Source organism: Solea solea, chromosome 8 (genome assembly GCF_958295425.1).
Source record: "Solea solea chromosome 8, fSolSol10.1, whole genome shotgun sequence".
NCBI classification, from domain to species: domain Eukaryota; kingdom Metazoa; phylum Chordata; class Actinopteri; order Pleuronectiformes; family Soleidae; genus Solea; species Solea solea.
The window spans coordinates 94,911-110,118 of NC_081141.1; the positions used below are offsets into that span (position 1 = coordinate 94,911).

At 40.3% G+C, this 15,208-nt stretch overlaps 1 protein-coding gene across 3 annotated transcripts in view; it reads left to right on the forward strand.

Moving 5' to 3' along the window:
* Positions 1 to 15,208, forward strand: part of adgrd2 (adhesion G protein-coupled receptor D2) — a 70,951-nt gene that overhangs the window by 19,165 nt on the left and 36,578 nt on the right. Inside the window, exons 18-20 of one of the 3 annotated variants that reach the window (XR_009241103.1) lie at positions 11,551 to 12,649; positions 12,753 to 12,787; positions 13,165 to 13,263. Coding sequence is in view for 1 of the 3 variants with exons in the window: in XM_058635587.1 (XP_058491570.1) it covers positions 11,551 to 11,666 (116 nt within the window). In the remaining 2 variants the exon portion in view is untranslated. The remainder of the gene's footprint in view (positions 1 to 11,550; positions 12,650 to 12,752; positions 12,788 to 13,164; positions 13,264 to 15,208) is intronic. The other 2 variants (XR_009241104.1, XM_058635587.1) reach the window with 2 other exon arrangements.

The window sequence follows — 15,208 nt, forward strand, 5'->3', positions numbered from 1 at the left end:
AAGTTGGTCCCGAAGTTGGGGGGGCGGTAACATATTGTGTCACTTCCTGTGCATCCACTGGTGTTATGCTGTGCTTTTCTATCTACTGGAATGATCGATTAACTGATCGATTAACTGAACAAACACTCGTTTTATTACTTATACTAGTACTAAGACTAATACTTTCACCCACTACTTTTGCTTAAACTCTATGGTTTACGTAGATCACGTACAGTGTTTCTTTCTTTGCTAGCATAAAGTTAGCTTAGCAGCGATGGTTTCTCCCTCTCCCTCTCCTTCTCCTGCTCTCTCCTGTGTTGTGTGCCACATGTCTGCCTCCTTTAGCGATAAAAGTACTTGTTAAAAGTGTAGCTTACTGGCTAGGGTGGAGGCGAGGCTTAGTGAGGTAGAAACTCGGCTCCGCACCATAGAAGCTAAATCAGTTAGCCAGTCCCCTGTAGTCGGTGCAGACCACATAGCATTAGCTCCCTCAGCAGCTCCCGTGCAGCCGGGAGACAAACAGGGCCGCTGGGTGACTGTCCGCAATAAGAGGCGTAGTGTTAACCTGTTCACACCTCAAACAAGTTTTCCCCTCTCAGCACCACACAGACTGAGAAACCAACTCTGGTAATTGGTGACTCCATCCAGAGGAACGTGAAAATAGCGACCCCAGCAACCACAGTCAGGTGTTTTCCTTTTTTAGATAACTGGCAAACCTTCTGGGGGAAACCTGGTCTCATGAGGAGAGACGGCATCCATCCCACTCTCCTTAAAATCTGTTTTAATAAATGATCTAATTTCTGACAATTGTATTGATTTATTCTGTGTAACTGAAACTTGGTTACATGAAGAAGATTATGTTAGTCTGAATGAGTCAACTCCAGCCACTCATGCTAATACCCATATTCCTAGAAGCTCAGGCGGAGGAGGTGTAGCAGCCATTTTTAATACTAGATTATTAATCAATCCCAAGCCCAAACCAGGATATTCATCATTTGAAAGCCTTATTCTTAATATATCTCATCCTAGTTGGAAATCACAGAAACCAATTATGATAGTTACAGTTTATCGTCCACCTGCACCTTATTCAGAGTTCCTATCAGAGTTCTCTGAGTTCTTATCTGAGTTAGTGCTTCAGACATATAAAATCACAATTGTAGGGGATTCCAACATCCATGTAGATGTTGACCGTGATAGTCTTAGCTGCGCATTTAACTCGCTGTTGGAATCAATTGATTTTTTTCAACACGTTATTAAACCAACTCATCGCCTTTATTACACCCTCGATCTTGTTTTAACTTATGGTATTGATATTGATAACTTAAACATAGTTCCTCAAAAACCTCTCCTTACTGATCATTATTTACTCACATTTAATTGTACAATAATGAACTACAATAACATAAATAAGAAATACAGCTACAGCCGGTGCCTGTCCGATAATAATATTAATACATTCAAAGAGACTGTGCAACCTTTATTTAACTTGGTGCCATATATCAGTACATCTAAAGGTACCTTTTGTGATTTTACCCCCGCCCTCATAGATAACCTTGTTGATAGTACAGCAGCCTCACTGTGTACTACATTAGATTGCGTTGCCCCTCTGAAAAAGAAAGTGGTGAATCAGATGAGACGAGCATCATGGTTTAACGCCAATACTCGTGCTCTTAAACAAGCGTTACGTAGATTAGAAAGAACATGCCGTTCCAATAACCTAGAGGAATTTTATATAGCCTGGAAAGATGGTTTTGTAGCTTACAAAAAAACCCTACACAAAGCTAGAGCTACCTATTATTCTTCTTTAGTTGAAGAAAATAAGAATAATCATAGATTTCTTTTCAGCACTGTAGCCAGGCTGACACAGAGCCTCAGCTCCACTGAACCATCTATTCCTTTAACACTGAGCAGTGATGACTTTATGAACTTTTTTGTGAATAAAATAACATCAATTAGAGAAAAAATTGATCATCTCCTCCCTCATATTGGGACTGACTCATCTTTTAGCACAAGAGCTTTAGAAGCACCAGGTGCACAGTTAGACAGTTTCTCCCCTATAGATCTCCCTGAGTTAACATCATTAGTTTCATCATCCAAGCCATCAACCTGTCAGTTAGATCCTATCCCCACCAAACTGTTTAAAGATGTGTTTCCTTTAATTTTATATATTAACTCAAATTAATCTATCCTTATTAACTGGATATGTGCCCCATACATTTAAAATAGCAGTTATTAAACCCCTTCTCAAAAAAGCGACCCTTGACCCAGATATTTTAGCTAATTACCAACCAAAACCAAGTCTTCCCTTTGTTTCTAAAATCTTAGAAAAGGCAGTTGATAATCAATTATGTGAATATTTGCGCATTAATGGCCTGTTTGAAGATTTTCAGTCAGGTTTTAGATTAAACCATAGCACAGAAACAGCACTAGTTAAAGTTAGTAACGATTTTCTCTTGGCTTCAGATAATGGTCTAGTGTCTTTACTTTTCCTGTTAGATCTTAGTGCTGCATTTGACACCATTAATCATAATATTCTACTGCAGAGATTGGAGCAGTCTCTTGGTATCACAGGTGCTGCCCTCTGCTGGGTTAGGGTTAACCCTGTAACTTTCTACTTTTAAACTCAGAAAAAACTGAGGTCATTATGCTCGGCCCTAAACACCTCAGAGAAAAACTTTCTGATCACATTGTCACTTTAGATGACATCACCATGGCTTCCAGTTCCACTGTAAGGAACCTTGGAGTTACTTGTGACCAGGAAATGTCATTTGATTCACACATAAAATTAAACTAATTTCAAGAACAGCCTTCTTCCACCTGCGGAACATTATGAAAATTAGAAACATTCTTTCCTTACAGGATGCTGAAAAACTAGTTAACAAAACATGCTTTTGTTACATCTAGATTTGAATATTGTAACTCCTTATTATCAGGATTTTCCAAAAAGTCTGTTAGAACCCTTCAGTTAATTCAAAATGCTGCAGCACGAGTTATGACAGGAACTAGAAAGAGAGACCATAAAACTCCAGTGTTAGCTTCTCTGGCTCCCCGTACAGTTTAGAATTCAATTTAAAATCCTCCTCCTCACGTACAAAGCACTTAATGGTCAGGCCCCTTCATATCTGAAATACCTAGTCTTACCTTACCACCCTTGGTCACAAAATACAGGTTTACTTGTGGTTCCCAGTGTCTGTAAGAGCAGAATGGGAGGGAGAGCCTTCAGTTACCAGGCTCCTCTCCTGTGGAACCAGTTTCCAATGACAGTTCAGGAGGTGGAGCCTCTCTCTGTATTTAAAGTTAGCTTTCCTTTTTGATAAAGCTTATAGTTAGAGCTGGTTCAGGGAAACCTGGACCATCTCTTAGTTATGCTGCTATAGACCTAGACTGCTGGGGGATTTTCCTGTGGTGCACACACATTCACTCTCTCACACTCAGGGTATGAATATGACTTTTTATATGTCATTAACCTTGTCTCTCTCTCTCTCCTTAGTGTGTGTCTCTCTCTCTCTCTCTTTCTCTCTCTCTCTCTCTCTCTCTCTCTATTCTCATCTTCATCTGGTACAGCTTTAGGCGTTCAAGTTTGGTCACTGTCAGTACTACCTCTCACTTTGCTGGAATAGGGGCTCTGCCTATACGAGCGAACCACTTCTTTACAGCCTTTTGTGCAAAACTGACTACTCCACAGAGCTTAGCTAGAGAGCTGTACCTTCTCTGACCCACTTGGTCTATGCGTGCGGCTCCCCACAGTGTCTCATCTTTTTTGGTCTCAACAGGGGTCGATTTTGTCTCATATCCTAAAGACTGGAGCCCTGCTAGACCCCTGCTAACTCCACCTGCGGCTACTGGGCCTTCACCACTGGAATTTAACAACTTCTTTGCTCGAGTTTTGGAGAGAACTGCTTTAAAGGCTTTCCTCTGGAGTTTGCTCAATGTCCCTCTAGCATCAGCTGCCACTTTTGCGGCAGATTTTGTCGGCCAATCTTCGACTGGACTTGACAGGAACTCTGGACCCTTCTGCCACTCCTTGAACAGCTCAATTGCTTTCCCTCGGAGCTCATCAGAGAGGGATTCATCCCAAGTGTCCTTGCCAGCTTCCTGGGAGGCCTTCCTCACAATAATCACACCTTTTTGCTTCACAGGTGTTGTTAGACTGATGAGGTCATACAATCCAGTGATCTGGCTCAGTAGGACGAGTTAATGGCTTTGGTGCCTTTACATCCACTTCTCCTTCAGTAAGGTCAATCCCGGTTCTCATTTTCTTCCTTCTTTTAGAGAAGTTAATAGAAGCCATCTCGAAGAGCTTGTCTTCTTGCACAAGGTAGCCCACCCCCAAAGCTTTGTTGTCTTCATTCCTTAGCTAGTTGGGCAACACCAGAGTCATTTGGTTGGGCTTTGCCTCGTCCTTCCTGGACCGGACCCAGGGCTTGAGGTAGAAGCCTCCTGCTTTCAGGATCTACTCCACCCCCTCTAGGATCCTCCTCCAGTCGACCAGCTTCTCATGGTAGCTGGGTCTCTCAGAAGTGTAAGTGGGGTTTGGCTTGCTGGACTTCAAAAGCTCCACTCTTGTGAGTAATGACTTCTGGCCTTTCAGGAAAGGCAAGGATCTAGTTTGGTTAGCAGTGGTGTGGTTAGCAGGAGTTGGCTGATGTGGTTAGCAGCCAAGTCCTCCTGTGCTAAGCTCAGCTTTTCTTCTGGTCTGGGTCTTTCCTGACTCTTTGCTGTAGAAGTCAGGCTGAAGCTTAGTGAGATTTTCTTGGCTTTGCACCAAGGTCTCCTGCAGCTTTGCAGTCTGGTTCTTTACAGAGTTCAGCTCCTTGCTGAGCTGAACCTAACCCTCAGTTTACTTTGTTCCTCTACCTTCTTGACATTGACTTCCTGTAACTCTGTCACTTGACCCTTCAGTTTCTTCTGCTCCACTTCAAAGGACTTTTGGGACCTGCTTGTGCCTGGATACTTTCCCAATCAGCCTTCCTTTTCCCGGAGAACTTAGGCAAGCTTATCGGTGTGATCTTTGCTTTGGTTTGGGCCCACTGAGAGCTGTCTCCTCCCCCATGAATGTACCGAAGTTGCTGGTGGGCACAGTGCTCTTTCGTCCAATGCTGAAGTGGACGGGAGTAGTGTGAAGTCTTGGCATACTAATGAGGGTTGGAGGTCGAGCAAAACTGACATTAGATCTACGGTTAGGTTGTTGAGGCTGCGGAGGAGGGCTGGTAACACATCCAGTACTCTGCCTATCAACAGGCGGAGAAACAATAGCCGAGTGGGTGTGAACAGGTGGGGTGGTACTAGCACGGGTTCGGGTATAACACTATAACAAGTAATTTCTTTAGAGATTTCACTTAAGGGGGTTAAAAATAGTGTTGAATCATAAAATTTAAAAAAGGATAAGAAAACAAACCTATTTTTACTTGAATAAACAAAACAGATCAGTGATTGTCCCACACACTGTCGATTGTTCTGGTCTGTGACTGTTTCTGTGTGTGTGTGTATCTCCAGTTAGATGGATCTCACTCGTGCGGCAGAATTGTGCATACTCGCTAGTCGCTTTAAAAAAAAAAAAAAAAGGTCACCGGGGGTCTGTTAAGTCGTTAAATATGCACATGGAAAAGAAATAACCATGAACTAAACATACAGACATTATTTCCATTTCTTCCCCTGGCTTGGTTCATTCTGTCTCTGTTATTATATCTAATGTTTGCAATGTCTTCCTCTCTGTTTTTTGGTGTAACTTACAGTCCTGGCATATGTACTACAGTGTTTTGAGTCATTTCAGGGGGTTACGTGTGGACGGAGATATTTTCTTAAATGACGGGGGTGGAGTGGCAATGGTTGCAAGTTCGACTTCACCCCTGGCTGATTGTACTCAATTCCATTGTAAGTCGCTTTGGATAAAAGCGTCACACACACACATATTATATCCCTCTAATTCTCTTTCCTTTACAGAACAGAAAGTCTGAATACATCCGCCATCCTCTCACTCTAAAATTATTGTTAATTGTCTGACTCATTTTACTCATGACATATCTTATAATAGACACCTTCCTACACATACAGCTGTTAGAATGACCCAGGCTGTGATGTCTTGGCATTGGAACTGTATGTGAGCAGTTGTAGTAAAAGGTATAATAGAAATGGTCCATAAGTCATTCACTAACCCACTCCCCTGTTCTCGCCCACTTCTTGGAATTATACACTTACCATGTGCCTTTTTAGATCCTGACCACACTGTTTACATTTGGACATAACATGTCTGGTGGTATCCATCATTTTTTTTGTTTTTATTAGAACTTTTGTGACAGTTTATTATGTTGATAGAACATTTTTATTAAATTGTTTGTACCACTGGTATTACTAACAATAAAAAGATACCACATGTACAGTAAGATGGTGTGGATGTTTTTTTCTCATACATGATTGAAAAATCAGAGGATTCTCTCTGTTCGTCTTTCACAAATAAATATTTGTGTTTGAATTATGTGATTGTAGCCAGCTTTGGATAGAGATGTTGTGAAGATTGTCAACCAGAAGGTCTATTTTTTCCTCACCAAAAATGTTATATGTTGTGTGTCTACTCAGTGTACGACCTACTCAAGCAATACTCACTGTCATCAAGGCTAAATGACTTATTTGAATGTGGAATACTAGAGTGGTACACTAATTGTGTGTCAGGTGTTCTTTTTACTTTTACATTTTTATTAGATGTCATTTGATCTCAGAGGCTTTGTTATATTTTTGAGCACACGTTCGGGTTGCGGGGCTTTTATTAACGGGTACGGGCGGATGCGGTATTGCATTAGACATATTGGCGGTCCATTACGGTATGGCCGTATTACCCATGCAGGACTCAGCCCCAGCGTCTAAGAGACACACATCGAGCTTTCACTTGACTTCAATGTAAACCCACTGGTGGGTCATTTTGACGCTTAGATTTGAACTCGGAAAACAGTTTCTTCTACAGAAACCTGAAACTGTAATTACAAACATTTTAATTCAATATATTTGACCTATCATGACGTACAGCATTGAGTGAGCATGTCAACAAATATCACTTATGTACAAAACAGTAATATATAACGGACATGTCATGGCTTCGCAGGGAATGGGACCCAAAAAACAGAACCCAGACAGCCAGGGGAGTATTCCATCAACGTAGCTAAGAATTGCCAGACTTAGGTGTAAGCTTGAAGCTTGACTAAGCTCCACTTCCCAATCTAGCTCCAAGTCGTTCCATCAAGTAAAATCAGCTGGCTCCACCTGACACTTAGTCAAGCCTCACCTGTTAAGCCTCAACTTGTGCACGCCCACAGGGAAAATAAAAAGCCCAGTCTAGTCGAGCGCGGAAACTGTGAAAAATGCCGAAAAGCAAGGGAAAAGAACGTGCAGAGATGTTCTCCGCAGCGGAGCAAACCCTCGTCATGGAGGTGTATGAGGATTAAAGTCACATAATCCCAAAGAAGGGCAATACCGCGGCAATCAATAAAGCGAGGGATGTGGCGTGGCAGAATATTGGCGACAGGCTGAATGCGTAAGTGACAAAGAAAATGAAGTATTTCAGCATCATCATGTTATATAAATCCTCCATCAAAGGGACAAAATATATGGAGACAATTATCTACCAATTGATTTCTTGATGGTTTTTGTTTTAAACTAATCAATTATGTGGACCTATTAATGCAACCAAAGCCCTAAAATGAAAAGGAAAATCCCCAAAGAACAAAAAGACAGCCCTAATAAGTAAGTAGTTTAAATATCATTATTGTTTCACTGCAATGTATCTGAAATTCTCCATATTTTATCATTTGGCAGCCCTAGTAGTAATGTTAGAACGTGATATTCATCACATTTATCAACTGAATGTTATGCAAATCGATGGGATAGCTTTCATTTATTTCCTGCATGGCCAATTTCATTTTATTTTATGTAAAGCACTTTGAATCACCTTGTGCTAAAATGTGCTATATAAAGTAGCCTTGCCTACATTTTTGATAATAATAGGCTACATTTAATCAAAGTATTTTACATGACTCATCACATTTGTCATACAATTGATGTTAGATTATTACATGACGAAATGCAATGTTGGTTATCATTCTATAGGAAATAATTATATGACAGATCTATTGATTATTTATCTAGAATCATTTTAGCAAATCAGGCAATTCGATGGAGACGAGGACCCCTATTACAGTAAGTGAATGCAGGTGACAGCAAATCAATCATCAATCAATCTTTTATTTTCAATGCCTCAATTTCCTTTTATTATATTTTTGCTTATTAGTTTAATTTTGTATTTATTTGTGTCTTATTTTTGTTGTTGTGTTCTTTAATGTACTTATAGATAATATATAATTATTAGTATAAATAATTTCTTTAATACATTTTATTATATATTTTATGTTTATCATATTATTTTATCATTCCATGACAGTTGTGTGTCTCTGTTTCTGTCTATTGGACATTCTTTGATCATAGATGCTGCTAAGCTTCACTTTTAGCCTGCTACAGACCAGGTTTGCCCGGCAGCATAAGTTACCATGGTTACTTGGCTGGCATTCACATTAGCCACCTTGGTGGAACAGGGTTGAGGCTCAGATTGATGGAACAGAAACCTGAGCCACAGTTATGGCTTAGCCATGGTTGAGGCTTAGCCAGAGTCATAGTTTCCATGGTTACTGAGTTGGGGCTAATCTCAGCCTCTTTGATGGAACCAAACTCTCACTCATATTAGCCAGACTTGGCCATTTAAGCTTGGCTTTGCCTTTAGCCTGCTTGATGGAATACCCCCCTGGTTAAAACAGTCAATATTCCTGCACCAGAGATGCTAAGCAAATAACAAAAACAGGTTGACAAAAAGGTAACAAAAGGCACCAGGGAAGTCTGGGCTGAGTGGGTCTGGAAACAAGACAAAAAAAGCGAGGCAGCTGCCTGATAAAACTAAACCCAAAGTAACAACACGAAAACGTCTAGAGAATAAACAACAATCACAAACACAGCAGAAACAAACATGGGTGCTCTCGCTCTCTCTCTGTGTGTGAACTGCTGATCTGGCACTGACTGAGGGAACAGCAGCACTTAAGTAGCGGCAGATCCAATTAACCAAAATAAGCGCAGCTGTGCAGGTGAACCAGAGCTGCCACTACCACGCCCAGCCAGAGAGAGAGAGAGAGGAAGACAAGGAGAAAAAACAACAACACCCAACCCACAGTCACAACACAACAGAGTGAAAGGAAATATTTCAAATGTTAAGACACGCACATGTTTACATTCTTTGCTTCTCAGCATTGGTCTTTTCCAGTGGATATTGTAGTTGAGTGCACTGAGCAGAAGTCTGGCCTCACACTGGAGGACTGAAGACGATGAGGAAATCATATTGTACATTTAAAGTTTAACAGTTGAATAGTTTAGTACAGCTGTGTAAAACATAGCCATGATTCACCTGAATTGCAAACATTTAAATTATGACTGTTACTGTAAAGAGATTATAGACTGACTGATACCATACACTGTGATCGGTTGTCATCCTTCTCATTATCTGGGTTTGAAAGTAAGGGCAGTCTGTTCAATCATTTCTGTGAACGGGACAGAAAACAAAAGGACATACAGTATTCAGAGAACTGTAGCTGTAAAATAACACCAAACTGTAACAAATGAAAACTTCAACTTACATATTGTTCACAGCAGTCAGTGAACATATTTCTCTTATATATGTCATATAAGCTGCAAAAAGAAGGACAAAATGAAATAGTTGTGAATAATAAAACAGTGACACAAAGTGCATGATGACAGTTTATCTGTTTCCTTTGTTCAATGCTTTGATGCCTCTCTGATGAACCTTAAACACTCATCTCTGTAAGCTATAGTGTGTGACACATTAGAAAATAAAAAGGAAACAATTAACTTATTCTCTTATAAATACATTACTGCATAACTTAGGTAACTTACCTGTCTGTCCCATTTAAAGCAGCAGTGCTGGACAGTGTTGGTGCTGGAAACATTGTCTCTTTGACATTGACCTCTCTCACAGCTGTAAGAAACAATAGGAATATTTAAAAACGTACTGTAAACGTGTGTCCCTCATCAGTGACACCACTCCGTAACAACGATGTTTACTCTTGTTATCTTCCGTCGTTTTCCAGCGCTGTGTTTTCTTTTCTTGGATGATGTAGATTCAGTGGCTGGTGCTCTTTCTTCAGCAACACGATAAATTTGACCCTCCATTTTAAAAACACTAAAAACAGCTGCACTTAAAACAATATTTTACTCAGTTTTTTTAATACATAATTTGACACTCGTGTAACAACATTCATCCTGAGAAAATAGACAAAACACAAGCAAACTAAAGGATTTACACACACATACAAACTCGATCGACATAGGTGCTCCAACGGAGCCACACACACACATTTACACACGCTCCAACAGAGCCACACACACACATTTTCCAGGGGACCCAAATACAGCCAGTTATGACTTTTCTGAAGTAAAAATATTGATAAGTTTGTGTATGTGGTTGTGTTATTATTCTTAAGTCTTCTCTAAATCTGCTTGTGTTGTGTCCATTCACATGCATGTTTTCTTAAGCTGAATTGCATTGAGCTGTCAGGGCCACAGCAGCAGCATCCGCTCTGTGTTATTGCACAGAGTAACACACAGATTGGCACCTGCTCTTGCACAAGCACCAGCATTGTTTTTATATTACTCCACAGATCCACACTAACTGTACTTGTGGGAGCAAGCATGCCGAGGAATAGAGAAGCTGTTAGTAAAATGTAAAAATGGACGACTGCTTGCTACACAAAGCTCCAAATAGCTATTGTGCTTCCACCTTTCCTACATTTATCATCACATTAAATACATCCGTTTGCGTGCAGTGTGGGAATGTCATATTGACTATATTGAAAAAAACAGTGAGAATTATGTACCGTTCATTCATTTATATTTCTATGATATGTACTCAACATTACAAAATTACTCTCCACACCAAAGTCCATAGAGAAAATGTGTGTTTTTCACAGGGACACTGGAGCTACTGGTCAACTGCTGCCTGGTAAGTGTTTATAATTTAGGTCAATCTAAGAAAGGGATTTGAAACCCTGCAATCACAAAATAATGATTTTAATAATTTGACGTTAATGATGGAGGCAGTGGATCAACAGCTCTCCAAAGCCATATACAATTGCTGATTTTCTCTATGGACGTTGGTGCGGGAGAATGAGCGGTTTACAAATTGTGTCAGAAAGAGAAAAAGAGTGAGACGCTTTTAGACCTCTTTAGCTGGGGTCAGGGTTACAGACAAAACAAAATTTAATCACTCAAACCAAACCACAGAAGAAAAAAAATACTTTAAAACTTCCTTTAATTTCTGTGTGTTTTGCAGTCTGTCTTTTCTCAGTCAGCAAAGAATGAATAAAATGAGTGAATAGTGTTTTCTGTGCTGTGATTTCCTGCTTTCTGAGCATGAGGGTAAATGCTTCCTCTGCACTGAAGCTGAAGGGGCAAGTTAATCTGTGGCAGCACGTCTCGTGTTGACTTTAAGGAGGCCATGTTGATGCTGTTGTCCTCTGCCTGCAGGTCAATGCAGTCGTGCTGTGTCGGGTTGTCATGGTGACAGTTTCCAGTGCTCATCGCCGCGCTAAGATGCTCAGTCCAAGCTCGGCATCAAAGTTGCAGACCTTTGACCTCACCTGGTGAGATACAATGTTTCCTCAGCCTTTCTCTCATGCACTCTCTCTTTCCTTCTGCTTTCTGTGCTCTCTCTTTTTCTCTCATTCTCTCACACACTTACACACAGTTTTCATCACTTCAGAGGACATTACACTGAATTAAATCATTGAATTTACTCTAACCTTAACCATAACTACTACATATCATGTCTTCACCTTAAAGTAATAGTGTGTAGTATTTCTGGGGCTAGTTTATCATTTTCGTAGCTAACACAGTCATGAGCCGCTACTCCAAAGTCGCAACAATAAATAGCTCCAGCACCTGAATCTACGGCTGCGAAGAAAATAAAACACGGTGCCGGGAAACATGTTGGTGTTGTCTTTACCGAGTGGAATCACTGATGAGGGACAAACGTTTTCCACTGAACAGGTAATTTCACATACTTATCTAAATGTTCTGTGTAATATTATATCTGTAACTAGAACACAGAGCAGTGTTTGTGTTTGTATTTCATGGGTATAGTTGCTAATGCACATTACGTGAACTGCTTCAACTTTGTTTGAATGGAAACATTGTAGACTCCTGAAATATTCTACTCTGACATAATAACATTAATGATTGTTGCTTTCGACCTAGTCTTGTTTTTCCAGGTGGGTCTGTGTATGTGAACAAACCCTCCACCACTTTAGCAGCTAATGTGGACTACGAGGATTTGTTCCCCTTCTGTGCTCAGCAAGTTTATTATAGTTTAGATTTTTCATTAGTTTTAGTTTTTGTTTTTAAGAGTGGGTTTGGTAGTTTTTTTTAGTCTTTATTGTGTGTAAATGCTTAGTTTTAGTGTTAGTTTTAGTTTTTTGCATCATGGAGTGTTTGCCCAGTGCAAGATTCAAAAAGGTCATAATAAGTATTGTGTCATACAAACAACATCAATGCTGTCCAAGAAACAATGTTTTCATGTCACAGCATGACCACTGTTCAGCACTGCTGCTTCAAGTGGGACAGGCAGGTAAGTTACTGTAAGCAATGTATTACTATGATTGTTCACAGAGTTGTATATGAACGTTTATTGTTGCATTTGTTGATACTAATGTGTCACAAACACCCAACAGAGATGAGTCTTAAGGTCATCAGAGAGGCCTCAGAGGTAACAATGATTCATTATGTCTTTGCACTTGATGTCATTATTGTTCAATTGTGTCAGAAAGAGCAAAAGACAGAAAAAAAGAGCTAGACAGAGTTTTTGGTGTTACCCCAGTTCTCTTTAGCTGGGGCCCCAAAGTCCCTTGAAATGGGTCAGGGTTACAGACAAAACAAAATTCTCATTCAAAATTCAAATCAGTCAAACCAAACCACAGAAAAAAAATCTCTTCCCTTTCATGTATGTGTGTTTATGTTTTATATTCAAGTATTTTATTTTGAATATCCTGTAAACAATGTCAGTGGAAATGTTTATTTGTTCCACTTGTTGTTTAACAGCTACAGTTCTCTGAATATATCCTCTGGTTTATGTGCTGTTTACAGAAATGTTTGGGCAGATGAGGATTCCCCTCACTTTCAAACATAAGATGATGTTGAGAAGGATGACAGCTCTGATGAGTAGCAGCTTCTACCGATCACAGTGTAAAGTATATTATCAGCCAGACTATAATCACTTTACAATCACAGTTAATAATAAATAAATTCATAACTGACAGAAAATGAACTTCAGATTAATAATGGCTGTTTTACACAACTGTACTAAACTAGTCAAGTGTTAAGACATGTTGTAGTTTATAGGCTACTCAGTATTACAATGACATAACAGTATAGAACATTGATCTGTGCATACATTTTTATCATAATAACAAATCAAGATAACACATCAAACCTATGTTGTAGATTACACTGTTATTTACAGTATTGTGTGACGTGCAGAGATGTTAACGTTATATAAATACTTTTTTAATTTCTGCTGTTATTGAACAGATCAGGTAATAAAATCATACATTATCAGTACAAACCTCTGTTACTTGTCTTCAGTGTGTGAGGGGCTTCTCTTCTCTCTCCTCTTGTGTGGAGGCAGCTGTTCGCTCTCCTTCCCTCGCCTGTTGCTCCTCTCTACACATGCAGACACACTGCTCTCTCTCTCTCTTTTATTCAGACTGAACATGTACAGAAGACTTGCTTTTTGTCCCCATAAGGACAAATGCCCATAATGTGACTGCGTAAACAGATATAGGTCCCCACAACATGAGGAATACCTGGAACACACACACAAAGACACAGTTTCACAACAAAATATCTAATTTTAACCATAAACTAAACATAATTCTAACCCTAACCCTAAAACCAAGTCTGAACTCTCAAAAATCACTTTTAAGGTGTGATGGCATGTGAGGACTAACCAAATTGTTTTCACTTTATACAAAATGTCCTTCCTGTGGTTTATCAGTTTTTTGGTCCTCACAGAGTGGTAAGTACACACACACACACACACACACAGTTGTAGGTTTGGACCAGGTGTTAAAATGATAAGCCCTTACAACTCCCACAGCAGGCTCATGAACCTTAACTCCCATTCTCTATCTATTGACTATTGTACTCGCTCGACCTGAGGAGTCGTGTGTGTGTGTTCTTGTATTTGTTACTTTAGGACAATCTCTGTCATTAACACTAACCAAAAGTGCTCATGGAGTCCAAAAACTGGTTCTAATGAAGCAGAACATAATTAATGAGGAACTGGACTGGACTATTTTTTTCTGTGTGTATGGCTGCAGATTTATTCTGCTAAGGAAGCTGAAACACCATTCTCAAATAAAAGTGTAGTCTTATGGATGTAGTGTAGTAAAGTCACTGTTGATGGTCATTGGTACATAGTAGGGATGGGATACGACTATCACTTCACTTCTGATACGATACCGATATTGCAGCCTTGAGTATTGGCCGATACCGATATTGATCCGATACGATATCAGTACGAATCATACATACTTCAATGACTTATTTTGTAGTGTGGAATGTTAGAATAGGCTTGATCAAGATGCAAGATGGCGGCGCTCTGTACGGCAGCGGCTGCTTCGGCTCCCGGTAAAATAGCCAATACATCGCTTAATTTGCCATCTATACTACTGTCTGCTCAGCGGAACAGAACACAAACGGTATATGACCGTCAGGTTATGCTTAGTTTTCGCAAATTCAGTCTTTCCGACTACGTACATTTAGAGACGCGGATCAAACTACAAAGCCTCGGTCTGCTACACCAGTCGGACCCAGCGGCCTACAAAGCAGCAGAGTCTCCCACCAGCACAGACCACCCACGGAGACACCGGAGGCGGTGCGGGAGGAAACAGAAGCGCGGTTGTCGCGGCTGACTTACAACTAAGCTAAAAGCTTACCCGTTCCAATCGCCGCTTCCCTCCATCCTGCTCGCCAACGTACGCTCCCTGGAAAGCCAACTGGACTATCTGAAGCTGGACTTAACCACCAAAAGGGAGACAAGAAACTGCTGCATCCTCATTTTCACTGAGACGTGGCTAAACTCAACTGTCCCTGAAACAGCCATTAGCCTGGACGGGCTAACAACATT